General features: G+C 46.0%; 1 protein-coding gene across 5 annotated transcripts in view; it reads right to left on the bottom strand.

The window, feature by feature from the left end:
- The window catches only part of LOC142599185 (single-stranded DNA-binding protein 2-like), a 191,613-nt gene that overhangs the window by 123,669 nt on the left and 53,420 nt on the right, over positions 1-14,524 (bottom strand). For all 5 annotated transcript variants that reach the window (XM_075739069.1, XM_075739068.1, XM_075739066.1 and 2 more), the window contains exon 2: positions 5,816-5,888. In XM_075739069.1, coding sequence (XP_075595184.1) covers positions 5,816-5,888 — 73 coding nt within the window. The remainder of the gene's footprint in view (positions 1-5,815; positions 5,889-14,524) is intronic.

Here is a 14,524-nt window from a genome sequence, read left to right as displayed (position 1 = left end):
GAGCTGTTGGAGGGAGTCCAGAGGAGGGCCACAAAGATGATCAGAGGGCTGGAGCACCTCTCCTATGAGGACAGGCTGAGAGAGTTGGGATTGTTCAGCCTGGAGAAAAGGCGGCTCCGGGGAGACCTAATTGCAGCCTTCCAGTATCTGAAGGGGGCCTACAGGAAAGCTGGTGAGGGACTGTTTATCAGGGAGTGTAGTGACAGGACAAGGGGTAATGGGTTTAAGCTGAAGGAGTGGAGATTTAGATTAGATGTTAGAATAGAAATTCTTTACTGTGAGGGTGGTGAGGCACTGGAACAGGTTGCCCAGAGAGGTTGTGGAGGCCCCCTCCCTGGAAGTGTTTAAGGCCAGGTTGGATGGGGCTTTGGGCAACCTGGTCTAGTGGAGGGTGTCCCTGCCTGAAGCAGGGGGGTTGGAACTAGATGATCTTTGAGGTCCCTTCTAACCCAAACCATTCTATGATTCTGTGATTCTATGATCCTGTTCCGCTCTCTGGCTGAGCAAGATGGTGTTCCACTAATGAGACATATGTCTAATGTGGATCCCTCTAGCAGCTAGTCTCAGACACTCAGTCTGCCCAGTAGCTGCCCCTGGATCCCAGTCTCCCCAGTTGGTGGCATCTGGACATATGAGCCCCCCTAGGCCACAGGCCCACTCCAGTTGCTGGAACTGATAGTCTCACACGCAAATCCAGAGCTGGCTGGGACTCCCCTGGTCCCCCAGTAGCTACCCTTAGAGACACACACACATGCCTGGCTTCCAGGCCACTTCACCTACTCATCAGCTAGTCCAGCTTGATCTTTGCTAGCACTCACTTGCACACTCTCACTCACTCCAGTTGTTAGCACTACAGACACATGGGCCTCTGACCCCTGGTGCCACCCCAGTGGTTGACACTTGGTTTCACTCACTCTGGTCTTTCCAGTCACTGGCACCCAGACCCTCCAACCTGCAGTACCAGCCCAGTTGCTGGCACCCAGACCCTCACTCACTCCAGTTGCTTGCACCAGAGACACACACGCCGCATGGCCTGAGGTCTCACTCCAGTTGCTGGCAGTAAAGTCCAGTCACTCCAGTCTCTCCAATCACTAGCACCACAGCCACACAGGCCCGCTGACCCATGGTGTGACTCCAGTCACTGGCACTCAGCCCCCAGTACATACTTATACACACAGAGTGCATAAAGAATCCCTCACCCAGGAAAGAGTTAGAAAGGAATTTAATAAGAAGATAGGACAGACTGCACTGATCAAGTGCAGGGTATGACTAAACAAATGCACCAATCAGCACCTATTTACATGCAATCGGCCCTTTTATCCCCTTACCCCTCTATTTTCCCCACACTTGTTCCTCCCCAAATCACCTAAATTCCTCCCCTTTCTCACCTTTGGCTCCTCCCCTAAACATACCGTAATAAATGCTGTGCAATCCCAAAATGCTCTTCCCCTGCATCCCATAATGTGTCCCATACCTCTAGGCAGCAACTCCTCTCAGTCTGAAAGGTGCTTTAGTGTTGACTCATTTTGATGGGTGTCACATCTGGACAATGGGGCTAAGCGTCTCCTGGGAGAGGCCCAGACAGGGTATCTGTTCCTCCAAGTCCTTAATTTGGGTTCTTGCCTGCCCCGGGACCTCTGTGCTCCTCTGGGCTTGTGGAGTTAGGCCTTTGATAAGGCCCATCACAGAGTTGATAGCTGCTGTGATGGAGCTGGGGCAGGGTATTATTATTTGGGCTTTCCCCCTCTTGTCTTTCTGGGCTCCTTTGTGGGTGTGCAGACAAGCTTTTATCACAAGACTTAACAGTGTTCATACTGCAAGAGGCATTGGTAAAGCTGTGATTTTTCAAAAGAAAATAAAACTTTGATTCTCAGCTCCAACTTGATTTCTGCATCCAACTCTTAAGTTAAGCATATGTATTTTCTGTCAATAGCTTGCAAGAGAGGAATATATAATTAGTACACCTAAAAAGTTTTCTTTGCTCTCATATGAAGTTACCTAACGTAATTTTGTTGTATTATGTAAACGGACAGAACTATTCAAAAATCATTCTGCTGTTTAAAAATTATTTCAAGAGATAACCTAGAGGCACTATCATTTCTGTAAGCAAAGTTGGCAGAACGAACCAACTGCATGGAACTTCATACACACACACACACACACACACACACCCTGCTATGTAACAACAGTTAAGATATAAAAAGGACTTTTTAAAATGAGGAACTCTTGCCTAAACTCTGCCAGATAAAAATGTTAATTAAATTGAAAAATATAAATAAACCCCAAAGCTACTAAAAAGGTATTTCATGTTCCTCAAATGCACTCCTCTGAGGCATGAGTACTCCTCACATCCATTGGGAATGGCTTGGAAGGACTTGTGTTTATTACCAGGAATACACAGTACTTCTGGAATGTTTCAAAAGAAACATACTGAAGAGATGCAATATATAATCAAAACCAAAAATTGTTCTAGAGTTGAAAAATCATTCAGTTAGAGTAAAAATTATGTCTGTGTAGAAAGCCCTCACAATGTCTACGTGATATTTGATCTCTTAAAAGCAGAGCTTGACAAGGAAATTACCAGGTCTTACACTGGTCTAAGCTCCTTCTGAGAGGGTGATGACCACCAATGGAACTCACCTCTTGAGCTGGTAGGGTGACTAGGCCCTCCCTGTGCGTCCTCCTGCACGAACTGCTGCGCAAACTGCCGTGTCACGCCCCGGTTGATGCACCACGCTCTGTTTGCCCACTCTGTTCACAGCACTGGGTCGCTTGCGCTCCCTAGGCTACTTTTTGTAGGTGTGGGGGTGGGCACCGTTGCTCTGGCAACACCCAGGCCTTGTCAGTGGCTCCCGTGAGAGCTGCTGGCTCCTGGCAGGTCTCTCCGCTCCCCTGGCATTTCCCTTCCTCATGGAAACCCCCTGTGTGCCAAGATCTGCTGCTCCGCTGTGGGTTGGGCTGGCACTCGAGCAGCTCCCCTCAGCGACTGACTTAAAAAAGGAAAAACAATGGCAGACTGCCCCATGCGGTGCCTCACTTGGATGTGTCTGCAGTCTTGGAAGCTTGACTACCCTACGTTTTCCTGCAAATGGACCTTGAGTTTGTTTGGAGATTCTAGCAGGGGAGCGCAGCTACCATATACCCTTGACAGATGAATGATATATTTCTATTGGGGAAGGTCATCCTCTTCGACCGAGCACGCAACTTCAGGAGGGACGAACATGGAGTGGTGAGGGAAGAAGGAGACACTCGCCTAGCCAGCCAGATCAGCCAAATCAACCCTGGCGATCAATGGAGTGACAGATGTCGCAGCCAGATTGCCCTCACATCCAGAGTGAGGATGTGATATTCTATCACTGGAATATAATTCTATTATCTTTTGGAGGAGTGTGACGGGTTAACCTTGGCTGGTTTCCAGATGCCTAACAAGCTGCTCTCTCACTTCTCCTCCATAACAAGACAGGGGGAGAAAATAAGATGAAAAAGTTCATGGGTCGAGATGAGGACAGGACGATCACTTACCAATTACTGTCATGGGCAAAACATACTCAACTTGGGGAAAAATTAATTTAATTTATTACCAATTAAAAATAGAGTGGGAGGGTGAGAAACAAAGAAAAACTAAAACCACCTTCCCCCAACCCTCCCTTCTTCCTAGGCTCAACTTCACCCCTGTGTTCCCGAGTCTTCTACCTCTTCCATCCACTCCCTGAGTGGTGCAGGGAGGATGGAGAAGAGGGCTGGCATCATCTCTGCCACTCCTTCCTCCTCCCACTTTTCCCCTGCTCCAGCGTGGGGTCCCTCCCACAGGATACAGTCCTTCACAACCTGCTCCAGCATGGATCTTTTCCATGGGGTACAGTCCTTCAGAAAAACACTGCTCCAGCATGGGCTCCTCTCCATGGGCCACAATTCCTGACAGGAGCCTGCTCCAGCGTGAGGTCTCCACAGGCTTCAGCTTCCTTCATCGCATATCCACCTGCTGCAGCCTGGGGTCCTCCACAGGCTCTAGTATGGTACTCCATGAGCTGCAGGGGGACAACCGGTTTTTCCATGGTCTTCTCCATGGGCTTGTACAGTTTTAGCTGGGATAGAGTTAAATTTCTTCATAGTAGCTAGTATGAGGCTATGTTTTGGATTTGTGCTGAAAACAGTGTTGATAACACACCCATGTTTTAGCTATTGCTGTACAGTGTTTACACAGAGAGAAACCTTTTCTGCTTCTCACACCACCCCGCCAGTGAGTAGGCTGGGGGTGCACAAGAAGTTGGGAGGGGACACAGCTGGGACAGCTGACCCCAAACTGACCAAAGGAATATACCATACCATATGACGTCATGCTCAACATATAAAGCTGGGGGAAGAAGGAGGAAGGGGGAGACGTTCGGAGTTATGGCATTTGTCTTCCCAAGTAACTGTTACACATGATGGAGCACTGCTTTCCTGGAGATGGCTGAACACCTGCCTGCTGATGGGAAGTAGTGAATGAATTCCTTATTTTGCTTTACTTGTGCATGCAACTTTTGCTTTACCTATTAAACTGTCTTTATCTCAACCCATGAGTTTTTTCACTTTTACCCTTTCAGTTCTCTCCCCCATTCCTCTGTGGGGGAGTGAGTGAGCGGTTGTGTGGGGCTTAGCTGCCTACCAAGGTTAAACCATGACAGGGCTGCAGGGGAATCTCCGTTCTGGAGCCTGGAGCACCTCCTCCCCCTCCTTCTTCACCGACCTTGGTGTCTGCAGGGTTGTTTCACATTTTTTTCTTAATCCTCTCTCACAGCTGCTGCACAGTGTTTTCACCCCTGTCTTAAATATGTTATCACAGCAGCACCACCAGGTTTGCTGACTGACTCAGCTTTGGCCAGTAGTGGGTCTGTCTCAGAGCCAGCTGGAACTGTCGCTGTCTGACATGGGGGCAGCTCCTGATCTCTTCTCACAGAGGCCACCCCTGCAGCCCCTCCACTACCAAGTTTGCCATGTAAACCCAATACAAGAAGTATCATTTGAAGCAGCAACTTATCCTAGTACAACATTCTGCCTTTTTTTTCCCCTCAGTTCTGCTCACTACTTAGTTGTTATTATCTTAAATATTCTCATCAAAGAAAGATTTATTAAAATCAATATTGTGAAAACACTTCAATATGTTTTTTACACAGGTGGTTTTGTGTTCCAGAATAAATATAAAAAGCTAAAGAGATATAATTTACTTCAATCTTCAAAAGATATATAAGTCTTTAAAAGACTATGAAAAATACTATTGTGTAATAGTAAAAAAAATCTACTAGCAGTTAAAAAGTGTTTAAGAAACAGGACCTAAATGGTTATAGTCATAATTGATTCACGAGATGAAAATAAGTGGTTAGAAGTATGATAAGACTATATATGGAGATTAGCAATGCTTAAGAGAATAAGAACTGCAAGTATATGACAGTAGGATGTAAAATACTTGACTGCTGTGCATTTAGGATGGCTCCATTATTCACAATTGGGGGTATCAACAGTAAGTTAGAAGATCATCAAAAAGGAGCACCATCGATGCATTCTCTAACATGAATATTTATTAGAGGAAATAGGGGAATCTTTCTCAGTGTAGTAGCAAATCAGAGGACAGGGTATAACAAATCATAGAAAAAGCAATTATACTAAGGCATGTAAAATGACAAAGCAAACTGGCTTTTGCAGGATCAGAAATCTATGCTGATAAATGTAAACTGATATTCAAGGTCATCACTGTTTTTTATTTTAAACCAACATATTTATTTCACTTGCACAGGCTTGAAAGTTATGGAAGAAAAAAAAGATGGGGAAAACATACCTCTGATAAAAATGTCTGGGCTGATTTCTGTGCTCCTACATGGAGCAGATATTCATATACGTACAGTGCTAATCTGAAAAATAAACAAGACAATATTTAGTACTGTGCATTTGTTTGTTCCTCTTTTTAGAAACAAAGGATTTCAGAAATCAGTGTTGCACACTGTTTCTTTTCAGAAACCATTATGCACCAAGCATGTCAAATCTATTATCTATACTGAACTTTTAAAACTAGAACATGTAGGTCAATCTGAGCAGAAATGTTTAAATAGTATTTAATTAATTATTAAAAAACCAAATTACTTGATGTCAATATTTTAATGATATTTGGACAAGTACCCAGTTAGCTAAAAGTGACCTACTGCTGCTGATTTGGCCACTACAGCATTTTTCCTGTAAATATAATATATTCATTCAGTAACCCTGATTATTTTTCCAAATCAAAAATTTTACATGTAGAATGTGTCAAGCTGTGAACAATAGTTTATGTTTATTGAAAGAACAAGCAAACTTCAAGCTGCAAGTAATTACAGAATCCACAACACTACTGTAGTACAACCACATCTCTTAAGCAGAGCGTAAACATATTTTTAGATTTATTCAGATGTGCATCTTTAAGTTTTGATGACAACACAGCTACAAATTATTGTCACAGTTCCAGAAGCAGCTTCACAAAAAGTGATCTTCAGAAGGCAGGCACATCTCCAAGTAAATCAATAGAGATGGCACAAGGATCTCATTGCAAAAATGGGACTCATACCCTGAATGGCTATCCACTAGAACTTGGGCTGAGAATGCCTTTTAAAAAAACCAAGAACAGGTGAGCAGTAAGAAACAACAATTTCTATACACATAGGTTAGGTCTAAGTTAGAAAACTAAACATGTAGCGCTTCCTATTCTGCAACTAATTATCTAGAGACATTCTTGTCTGTCTGCATTTTTCAAATATTTCTAAATGAAATCTCATTTATTGAGATTTTCATCTCTGTTTAAATAAATGATTTAATAATAACACTTAGAAATTGTCTGTAAAACATTTCAGTCCAAGAAAGAAAAGAAAGTCAGGTTGCACTTTTTAAAAAACTGCTAGCTGAACTGTTTTTAAGAAGCAAAACCTATGAGTGCACTTTGTGATATACTGCTTTTTAATATTTAAGCATATGATTAGTTTTAGTTTGAACCTTGAAAGGAACTGTACCCACTTTTTAATTCTAGTATTTTACAAAACAGTTGTCTATTAGTTTGTATTAATCCATATGACTAAATAAAACAGTGCGATAAAGAGAAAGCACTTAAGTTATTCTAATCATAGAATCATAGAATGATAGAATGCCTTGGAAGGAATCTTGAAGATCATCTAGTTCCAACCCCCCCCGCCATGGACAGGGACACCTTTCACTAGACCAGGTTGCCCAAAGCCCCATTCAATCTGGCCTTAAACACTTCCAGGGATGGGGCCTCCACAACATCTCTGGGCAACCTGTTCCAGTGCCTCACCACTCTAACAGTAAAGAATTTCTTTCTAACATCTAATCTAAATCTCCCCTCCTTCAGCTTAAAACCATTACCCCTTGTCATATCACTACATGCCTCTGTAAACAGTTCCTCTCCAGATTTCCTGTAGGCCCCCTTCAGAAACTGGTAAGCCGCAATTAGATCTCCTCAGAGCCTTCTTTTCTCCAGGCTGAACAATCCCAACTCTCTCAGCCTGTCTTCATAGGGGAGGTGCTCCAGCCCTCTGATCATCTTCATGGCTCTCCTCTGGACCCACTCTAACAGCTCCATGTTCTTCTTATGCTGGGGCCCCCAGAGAGCTGGACACAGTACTCCAGGTGGGGTCTCATGAGAGCAGAGTAGAGGGGGAGAATCATCTCCCTCAACCTGCTGGTCACGCCTCTTTTGATGTAGCCCAGGATACTGTTGGTTTTCTGGGCTGCAAGTGCATATTGCCGGTTCATGCTGAGCTTTTCATCAATCAACATCCCCAAATCCTTCTCCTCAGGGCTGCTCTCAATCCATTCTCTAGCAAGTCTGTACTTGTGCTTGGAATTGTGCCGACCCTTGTTGAACTTCATGCGGTTTGCACGGGCCCACCTCTCCAGCCTGTCAAGGTCCCTCTGGATGGCATCCCTTCCCTCTAGCGTGTCGACCCCACCACACAGCTTTCTGTCATCAGCAAACTTGCTGAGGGTGCACTCGATCCCACTGTCCATGTCGCCGACAAAGATGTTGAACAGTGCCGGTCCCAGTACCGACCCCTGAGAAACGCCACTCGTCACTGATCTCCCCTTGGACATTGAGCTGTTGACCACAACTCTTTGAGTGCAACCATCCAGCCAATCCCTTATCCACCGAATGGTCCATCCATCGAATCCATGTCTCTCCAATTTAGAGACAAGGATGTTGTGCGGGACAGTGTCAAATGTTTTGCATAAGTCCAGGTAGATGATCTCTGTCACTCTTCCCTTATCCACTGATGCTATAACCCCATCATAGAATGCCACCAAATTTTTTAGGCATGATTTGCCCTTAGGAATCATGTTGGCTATCACCAATCACCTCCTTATTTTCCACGGGGGTTACATTTCCCTTTTTCCAGTCAGTGGGAACTTCATTAGGCTGCCACGACTTCTCAAATATGATGGAGAGTGGCTTGGCCACTTCATATGTCAGTTCCCTCAGGGCCCGCGGATGCATCTCATCAAGTCCACGGACTTGTGCACCTTCAGGTTCCTTAGATATTCTTGAAACTGTTCTTCTCCTACAGTGGGTGGTTCTTCATTCTCCCAGTCCCTGCCTTTGCCTTCTATGACTGGGCAGTGTGGCTAGAGCCCTTGCCAGTGAAGACTGAGGCAAAGAAGTCACTGAGTACCTCAGCCTTCTTCATATCCTGGGTAACCAGGTCTCCCGCATCGTTCTGAAGAATTCCCACATTTTCCCTCATCTTCCTTTTATCGCTGATATACATAGAGAAGCTTGTCTTATTGTCCTTGACATCCCTGGCCAGATTTAATTCTATCAGGGCTTTGGCTTTCCTAACCTGATCCCTGGCTGCTCGGACAGTTTCTCTGTATTCCTCCCAGGCTACCTGCCCTTGCTTCTACCCTCTGAAGGCTTCCTTTTTGCGTTTGATTTTGCCCAGGAGCTCCTTGTTCATCCACGGGTGCCTCCTGGCATTTTTGCCTGACTTCTTCTTTGCTGGGATGCATCGCTCCTGAACTTGGAGGAGGTGACCCTTGAATATTAGCCAGCTGTCTTGGGCCCCTCTTCCTTCCAGGGCTTTGTCCCATGGTATTCTACCAAGCAGGTCCCTCAAGAGGCCAAAGTCTGCTCTCCTGAAGTCCAGGGTAGTGAGCTTGCTCTGCGCCCTCCTTCACTGCCCTGAGGATCTTGAATTCCACCATTTTGCGGTCACTGCAGCCAAGGCTGCCCTTGAGCTTGACATCCCCTACCAGGCCCTCCTTGTTGGTGAGAACAAGGTCCAGCATGGCACTTCTCCTTGTGGGCTCCTCTGTCACTTGGAGGAGAAAGTTATCATCAACACATTCCAGGAACTTCCTGGATTGCTTATGCTCAGCTGTGTTGTCCCTCCAGCAGATGTCAGGGTGGTTGAAGTCCCCCATAAGGACCAGGGCTTGTGAGCATGAGGCTGCTCCTGTCTGCCTATAGAGGGCTTCATCTGCTCGGTCTCCCTGGTCGGGTGGCCTGTAGCAGACCCCCACTATGATGTCCCCTGCCCCAGTGGTCCCTTTAATCCTGACCCATAGGCTCTCAGTTGGCTCCTCATCCATCCCCAGATGGAGCTCCATGCCCTCCAGCTGGTCATTGACCTAGAGGGCAACACCCCCTCCTTGTCTGCCCTGCCTGTCCTTTCTAAAGAGCCTGTACCCTTCCATCCCAACACTCCAGTCATAGGAGCTATCCCACCACGTCTCCATGATGCCAGTAAGGTCATAGCCTTGCAGGCGCACACACGTCTCCAGCTCCTCTTGTTTATTCCCCATGCTCCGTGTGTTCGTGTAGAGGCATTTCAGTTGTGCCCCCGTTGAGGCTGACTGACTGGCCGGGGTGGCTGGGATTCTTTTGATGTATCTTCCCAGCATTACCCCGTTGGTTCCTGTTGCATCCGGAGCCCCTGGCTCGTCTCCTCTAGGCTTCAAGCGTGCTGCAGTGTGTCCAGCACGTCTCTGAGCAGTAGGCCGAGGGCCCTCGCCAGCGCCCCGTCCCTCCAACCTGGGCACATCATCCCACAACATGTCGCTGGCAAGCCTGATGTTATCCCCCTCCCTCTTTGAGCCTAGTTTAAAGCTCTGTCGATGAGCCCCGCTAGTTCCTGGGCCAAGATCCTCTTCCCCCTTTGAGAGAGATGAATCCCATCAGGGTTCATCAGGCCCGGTGCCTTGTAGGCCGCCCCATTGTCAAAGAACCCAAAGTTGTGGCGTTGACACCAGCCACGGAGCCATGCATTTATGGACTGCATCCGCCTGTTCCACCCACCATTGCTGCCCTTAACTGGAATGTGTGTGCCTTCACTAGATACCTGTCTCTACCAGCCAAAGAGGAGGAATGGGACTTGGCTGTCTATATTCATGTTTTATGTGAGTCCTATATGTAGGTGCTGTTGAAGGCAGTGCCTTGTCTGTGGCCGTCTGTGTGACCAGCCATGTCAGTGTCCTGTGTGTGTCTACGTATGTCCTATGTCTGTCTGTCTCTGGGATATGCTCTCAGCTTCACTACTGGTTGAACCTGCAAATGGGAAAGCGACAGCTGCATCCCTCAGCCTGAGCAGAGACCTCGGATCCCTGGGTGCACCAGGCTGGGCTCCAGCAGGCAGGCAGGAGGGAGTCCTGGGCCAGAGTGGCTGGAGGAGGCAGCCTCACTCTTAACATCACCTAACATTGGATACTTCCTTTTTATGTCTGCGGTCAGTCAGGAGCTACTTGTTCATCCATGCAGGCCTCCTGCCACCTTTGCTTGATTTCCTACTTGTCAGGATGGACATATTTTTGAGCTTCGAGGAAGTGATCCTTGAATATCAACCAGCTCTCCTGGACCTCTCTTCCCTCCAGGGCCTTATTCCAAGGGACTCTTCCAAGCAGATCCCTGAAGAGGCCCAAGTCTGGTCTCCTGAAATCCATGGCTGTGGTCCTGCTTTTTGCCCTGCTCCCTCCTCTTAGGATCCTGAACAATACCACCTCATAGTCACTGCAGCCAAGGCTGCTCCTGGCTTTCACATCCCCAGTCCTAGATGTTAGACCACTTCCTGCGGTGGGTTGACCTTGCCTGGGGGCCAGGTGCCCACCAGAGCCACTCTATCACTGCCCTCATTCACTAGACAGGGGAGAAAAAGTATAACAAAAAGCTTAAGAGGGAGAGATCACTCACTAATTATCCTCACGAGCAAAACAGACCGAACTTAGAGAGGGAATTCATCTTATTTATTACTAAGCAAAACAGAGTAGAGGAATGAGAAATAAAACCAAATCTTAAAACACCTCCCCCCACCCCTCCCATCTTCCCGGGCTCAACTTCACTCCTGGCTTCAACCTCCTCCCCCCATCAGCGGCACAGGGGGACAGGGAATGGGGGTTATGGTCAGTTCATCACACATTGTTTCTGCCGCTTCTTCATCCTCAGGGGGAGGACTCCTCTCATCGTTCCCCTGCTCCAGCATGGAGTCCCTCCCACGGGAGGCAGTCCTTCACAAACTTCTCCAGCGTGGGTCCCCCACGGGGTCACAAGTCCTGCCAGCAAACCTGCTCTGGCATGGGCTCCTCTCTCCATGGATCCACAGGTCCTGCCAGGAGCTTGCTCCAGCGCGGGCTTCCCACGGGGCCACAGCCTCCTTCAGGTGCCTCCACCTGCTCTGGTGTGGGGTCCTCCACAGGCTGCAGGTGGAATCTCTACACCCCCTCATCCTTCCTCCATGGGCTGCAGGGGGACAGCCTGCCTCACCATGGTCTTCACCACAGGCTGCAGGGGAATCTTTGCTCCAGTGCCTAGAGCACCTCCTCCCCCTCCTTCTGCACTGACCTTGGTGTCTGCAGATGTTCTTACATCTTCTCACTCCTCTCTCCAGCTGAAAAAGCACTCTCTCTCACTGTTTTTTCCCTTCTTAAATATGTTATCACAGAGGCGCTGATTGGCTCAGCCTTGGCCAGGGGCGGGTCCGTCTTGGAGCCGGCTGGCATTGGCTCTGTCAGACACAGGGGAAGCTTCTAGCAGTTTCTCACAGAAGCCGCCCCTGTAGCCCCGCCCCCCCCCACTACCAAAACCTTGCCATGCAAACCCAACACACTTCCCCAGGAAGAAAAAAAAAAAAAAGGATCTGAATTTACTTCCCACTTCAGATTAAATTCAAACTCACTTCTCCAGTGTTCCAGGACTATGCTTTAACTGCCACAGTATAAGATGAAGTTCTGCCATTGTACAGAAAAGAAAGCAAGTTTTAGACAAACAGAAATGAGCTGCCCACCTTCTCAGTCCAACTGTCAGAGCACTCATGTGAGGACAAAGAGTCACAGCTTTGCATCCCTATTCCAGAGGCAGTTTACACATACTATATTAGTCTAGTATTGGAGAAAACAAAAAGAACAAGCAACGGAAATCTTAACATGCCATTGCATGTATAAAAATACAAAAATCAGTGCAGACATCAGCTTTACTATCAAAAACATGCAGAAAACAATTCCAGAAACAATTTTATAAACACCCTTAGAATACATAGATAAGAAAGAGCCCACATAATCTGTCAAGAAAAAAGATTTAAAAATCTGTCCACTCATTTTGGTTTATTTCAATGGGTAACTGCATAATGAATAAGAAAGAACAAGTGGATAGCTTATTAAAAGTTAAGATACAAGAGTTTTGATTCTTAACTCATCACATGATATTTATGTAAGCAAAGGAAACAGTCTCTAAGAAATGGAAAAAAATGTACAGCTGCTTGAAAAAATAAGCAGTCATCAGTACATTAGTACAAATGAGAGGACATTTCAAGAAGGCTCTTGCTATCCTGAATCAATTCCATCAAAAGACTTTCATTAATGAGCTGAATGTAGAAATATAAAAGCATAGATGACAAGTTGGGAAAGATTATAAGCCCTTTTGGGGACATGAACAGAGATCCCAGAATCACAGAATCACAGACTGGTAGGGGTTGAAAGGGACCTCTGGAGATCATCTAGTCCAACCCCCCTACTAGAGCAGGATCGCCTAGAGCAGGTTGCACAGGATCGCATCCAGGCGGGTTTTGAATATCTCCAGAGAAGGAGACTCCACAACCTCTCTGGGCAGCCTGTTCCAGTGCTCTGTCACCCTCAAAGTCAAGAAGTTTTTCCTCATATTCAGGTGGAACTTCCTGTGTTCCAGTTTGTGCCCGTTGCCCCTTGTCCTGTCGCTGGACACCACTGAAGAGTCTGACCCCATTGTCTTGGGGAGATGGGAAAGTTAATAAGAGAAAACTAAAGGCAGACAAATGTAAAGTACTATGCTCAGGAATAAGAAAACAAATGCACAAATACAAAATAATTGGCTAGGCAGCTGTATTGTAAAAGGAACCTGGAGGGCATGTGGACTGCAAAATGGATAATTTTGTTGGGGAAAACCAAACCAAAACAAAACAAAAAAGGCAAGCATTCTGGGAAGTATTAAGAGCAATGTTTTATATATAAAAAACAAGTATATATATATTATATCAAAAGAGAAGTAATTTCATTCTGTTCAGTTCTGTGCTCTGATCTGGACTCTAAGATGGAGAAAAACTGACAACAGTGCAGAGTCAAGCACCTGGAGTAATGGGTGGGCGGGGGGAGAAAACTCATGACAAAAAGTTTCAGTTTATTTTCCCCAGAAAACAGAGAATTTGAAGGAAAGAAAAGAAAAATAAAATAGGATGTTATGGTTTTCATTACTGCAACCTTTTAACTTAGAAAGGATCATAAATTAAAGTTTAGTTTTCCACATCCACTGAAGCAAGAAATATGCACCTAAAGAGATTTTATGATTTTACTTGTTACCTTCCTGGGACTAGAAGAAATATCCTAAAGAAGCATGAAGGTCATCCCGGTTTCTGAATTAGCACGTTTATTGCTATCTGAGGAAAATCCTCTCGTAGTAGTTGAATCAACAGCTCTCTATTACCTGACTATTACTAACCCTGAAACAATTTGAACTTAGGGTTCTATGGCTAAACTGAGTAGACATCAGAAAAGAAACTTCATCTTGAACTCAACTTGGAACAGCATTCCTTTCTGGCCCTTTTATAAGTCAACAAAGTAAGAACAGTAACTAAGTGGCCCTAATCCCAAACAACATAGCTGAGAAGGCTTGAAGTTTTAGCTGCAGAATATTCAGAGAGAAAGATTATCATCTACCTGTGTTGTTTCTGGTGTCCAAGGAAGTTTTTGCAGAAAAAGTCTAAAAAGTAACACTTTTAAGCAGTTTTTAATTACCTGCATGAAGAGTAACACATTATACTGCACAGGAGCATGGCCTTTTCTACACCCTGCAGGTTCATGGAATGATCATCAACAATACCATAGAATATCTCAAGTTGGAAGGGACTCATAAGGATCATCGAGTCCAACCATCCTGAATCACATGACCACATAGGCTTCCTAGAGAGGTGGTCGGTGCCCCAAGCCTGTCAGTGTTTAAGAGGCATTTGGACAACGCCCTTAATAACATGCTTTGACTTTTGGTCAGCCC

This window comes from Balearica regulorum, chromosome W (genome assembly GCF_011004875.1).
Source record: "Balearica regulorum gibbericeps isolate bBalReg1 chromosome W, bBalReg1.pri, whole genome shotgun sequence".
Lineage (NCBI taxonomy): Eukaryota > Metazoa > Chordata > Aves > Gruiformes > Gruidae > Balearica > Balearica regulorum.
This window is presented reverse-complemented; position numbering and strand designations above follow the sequence as displayed.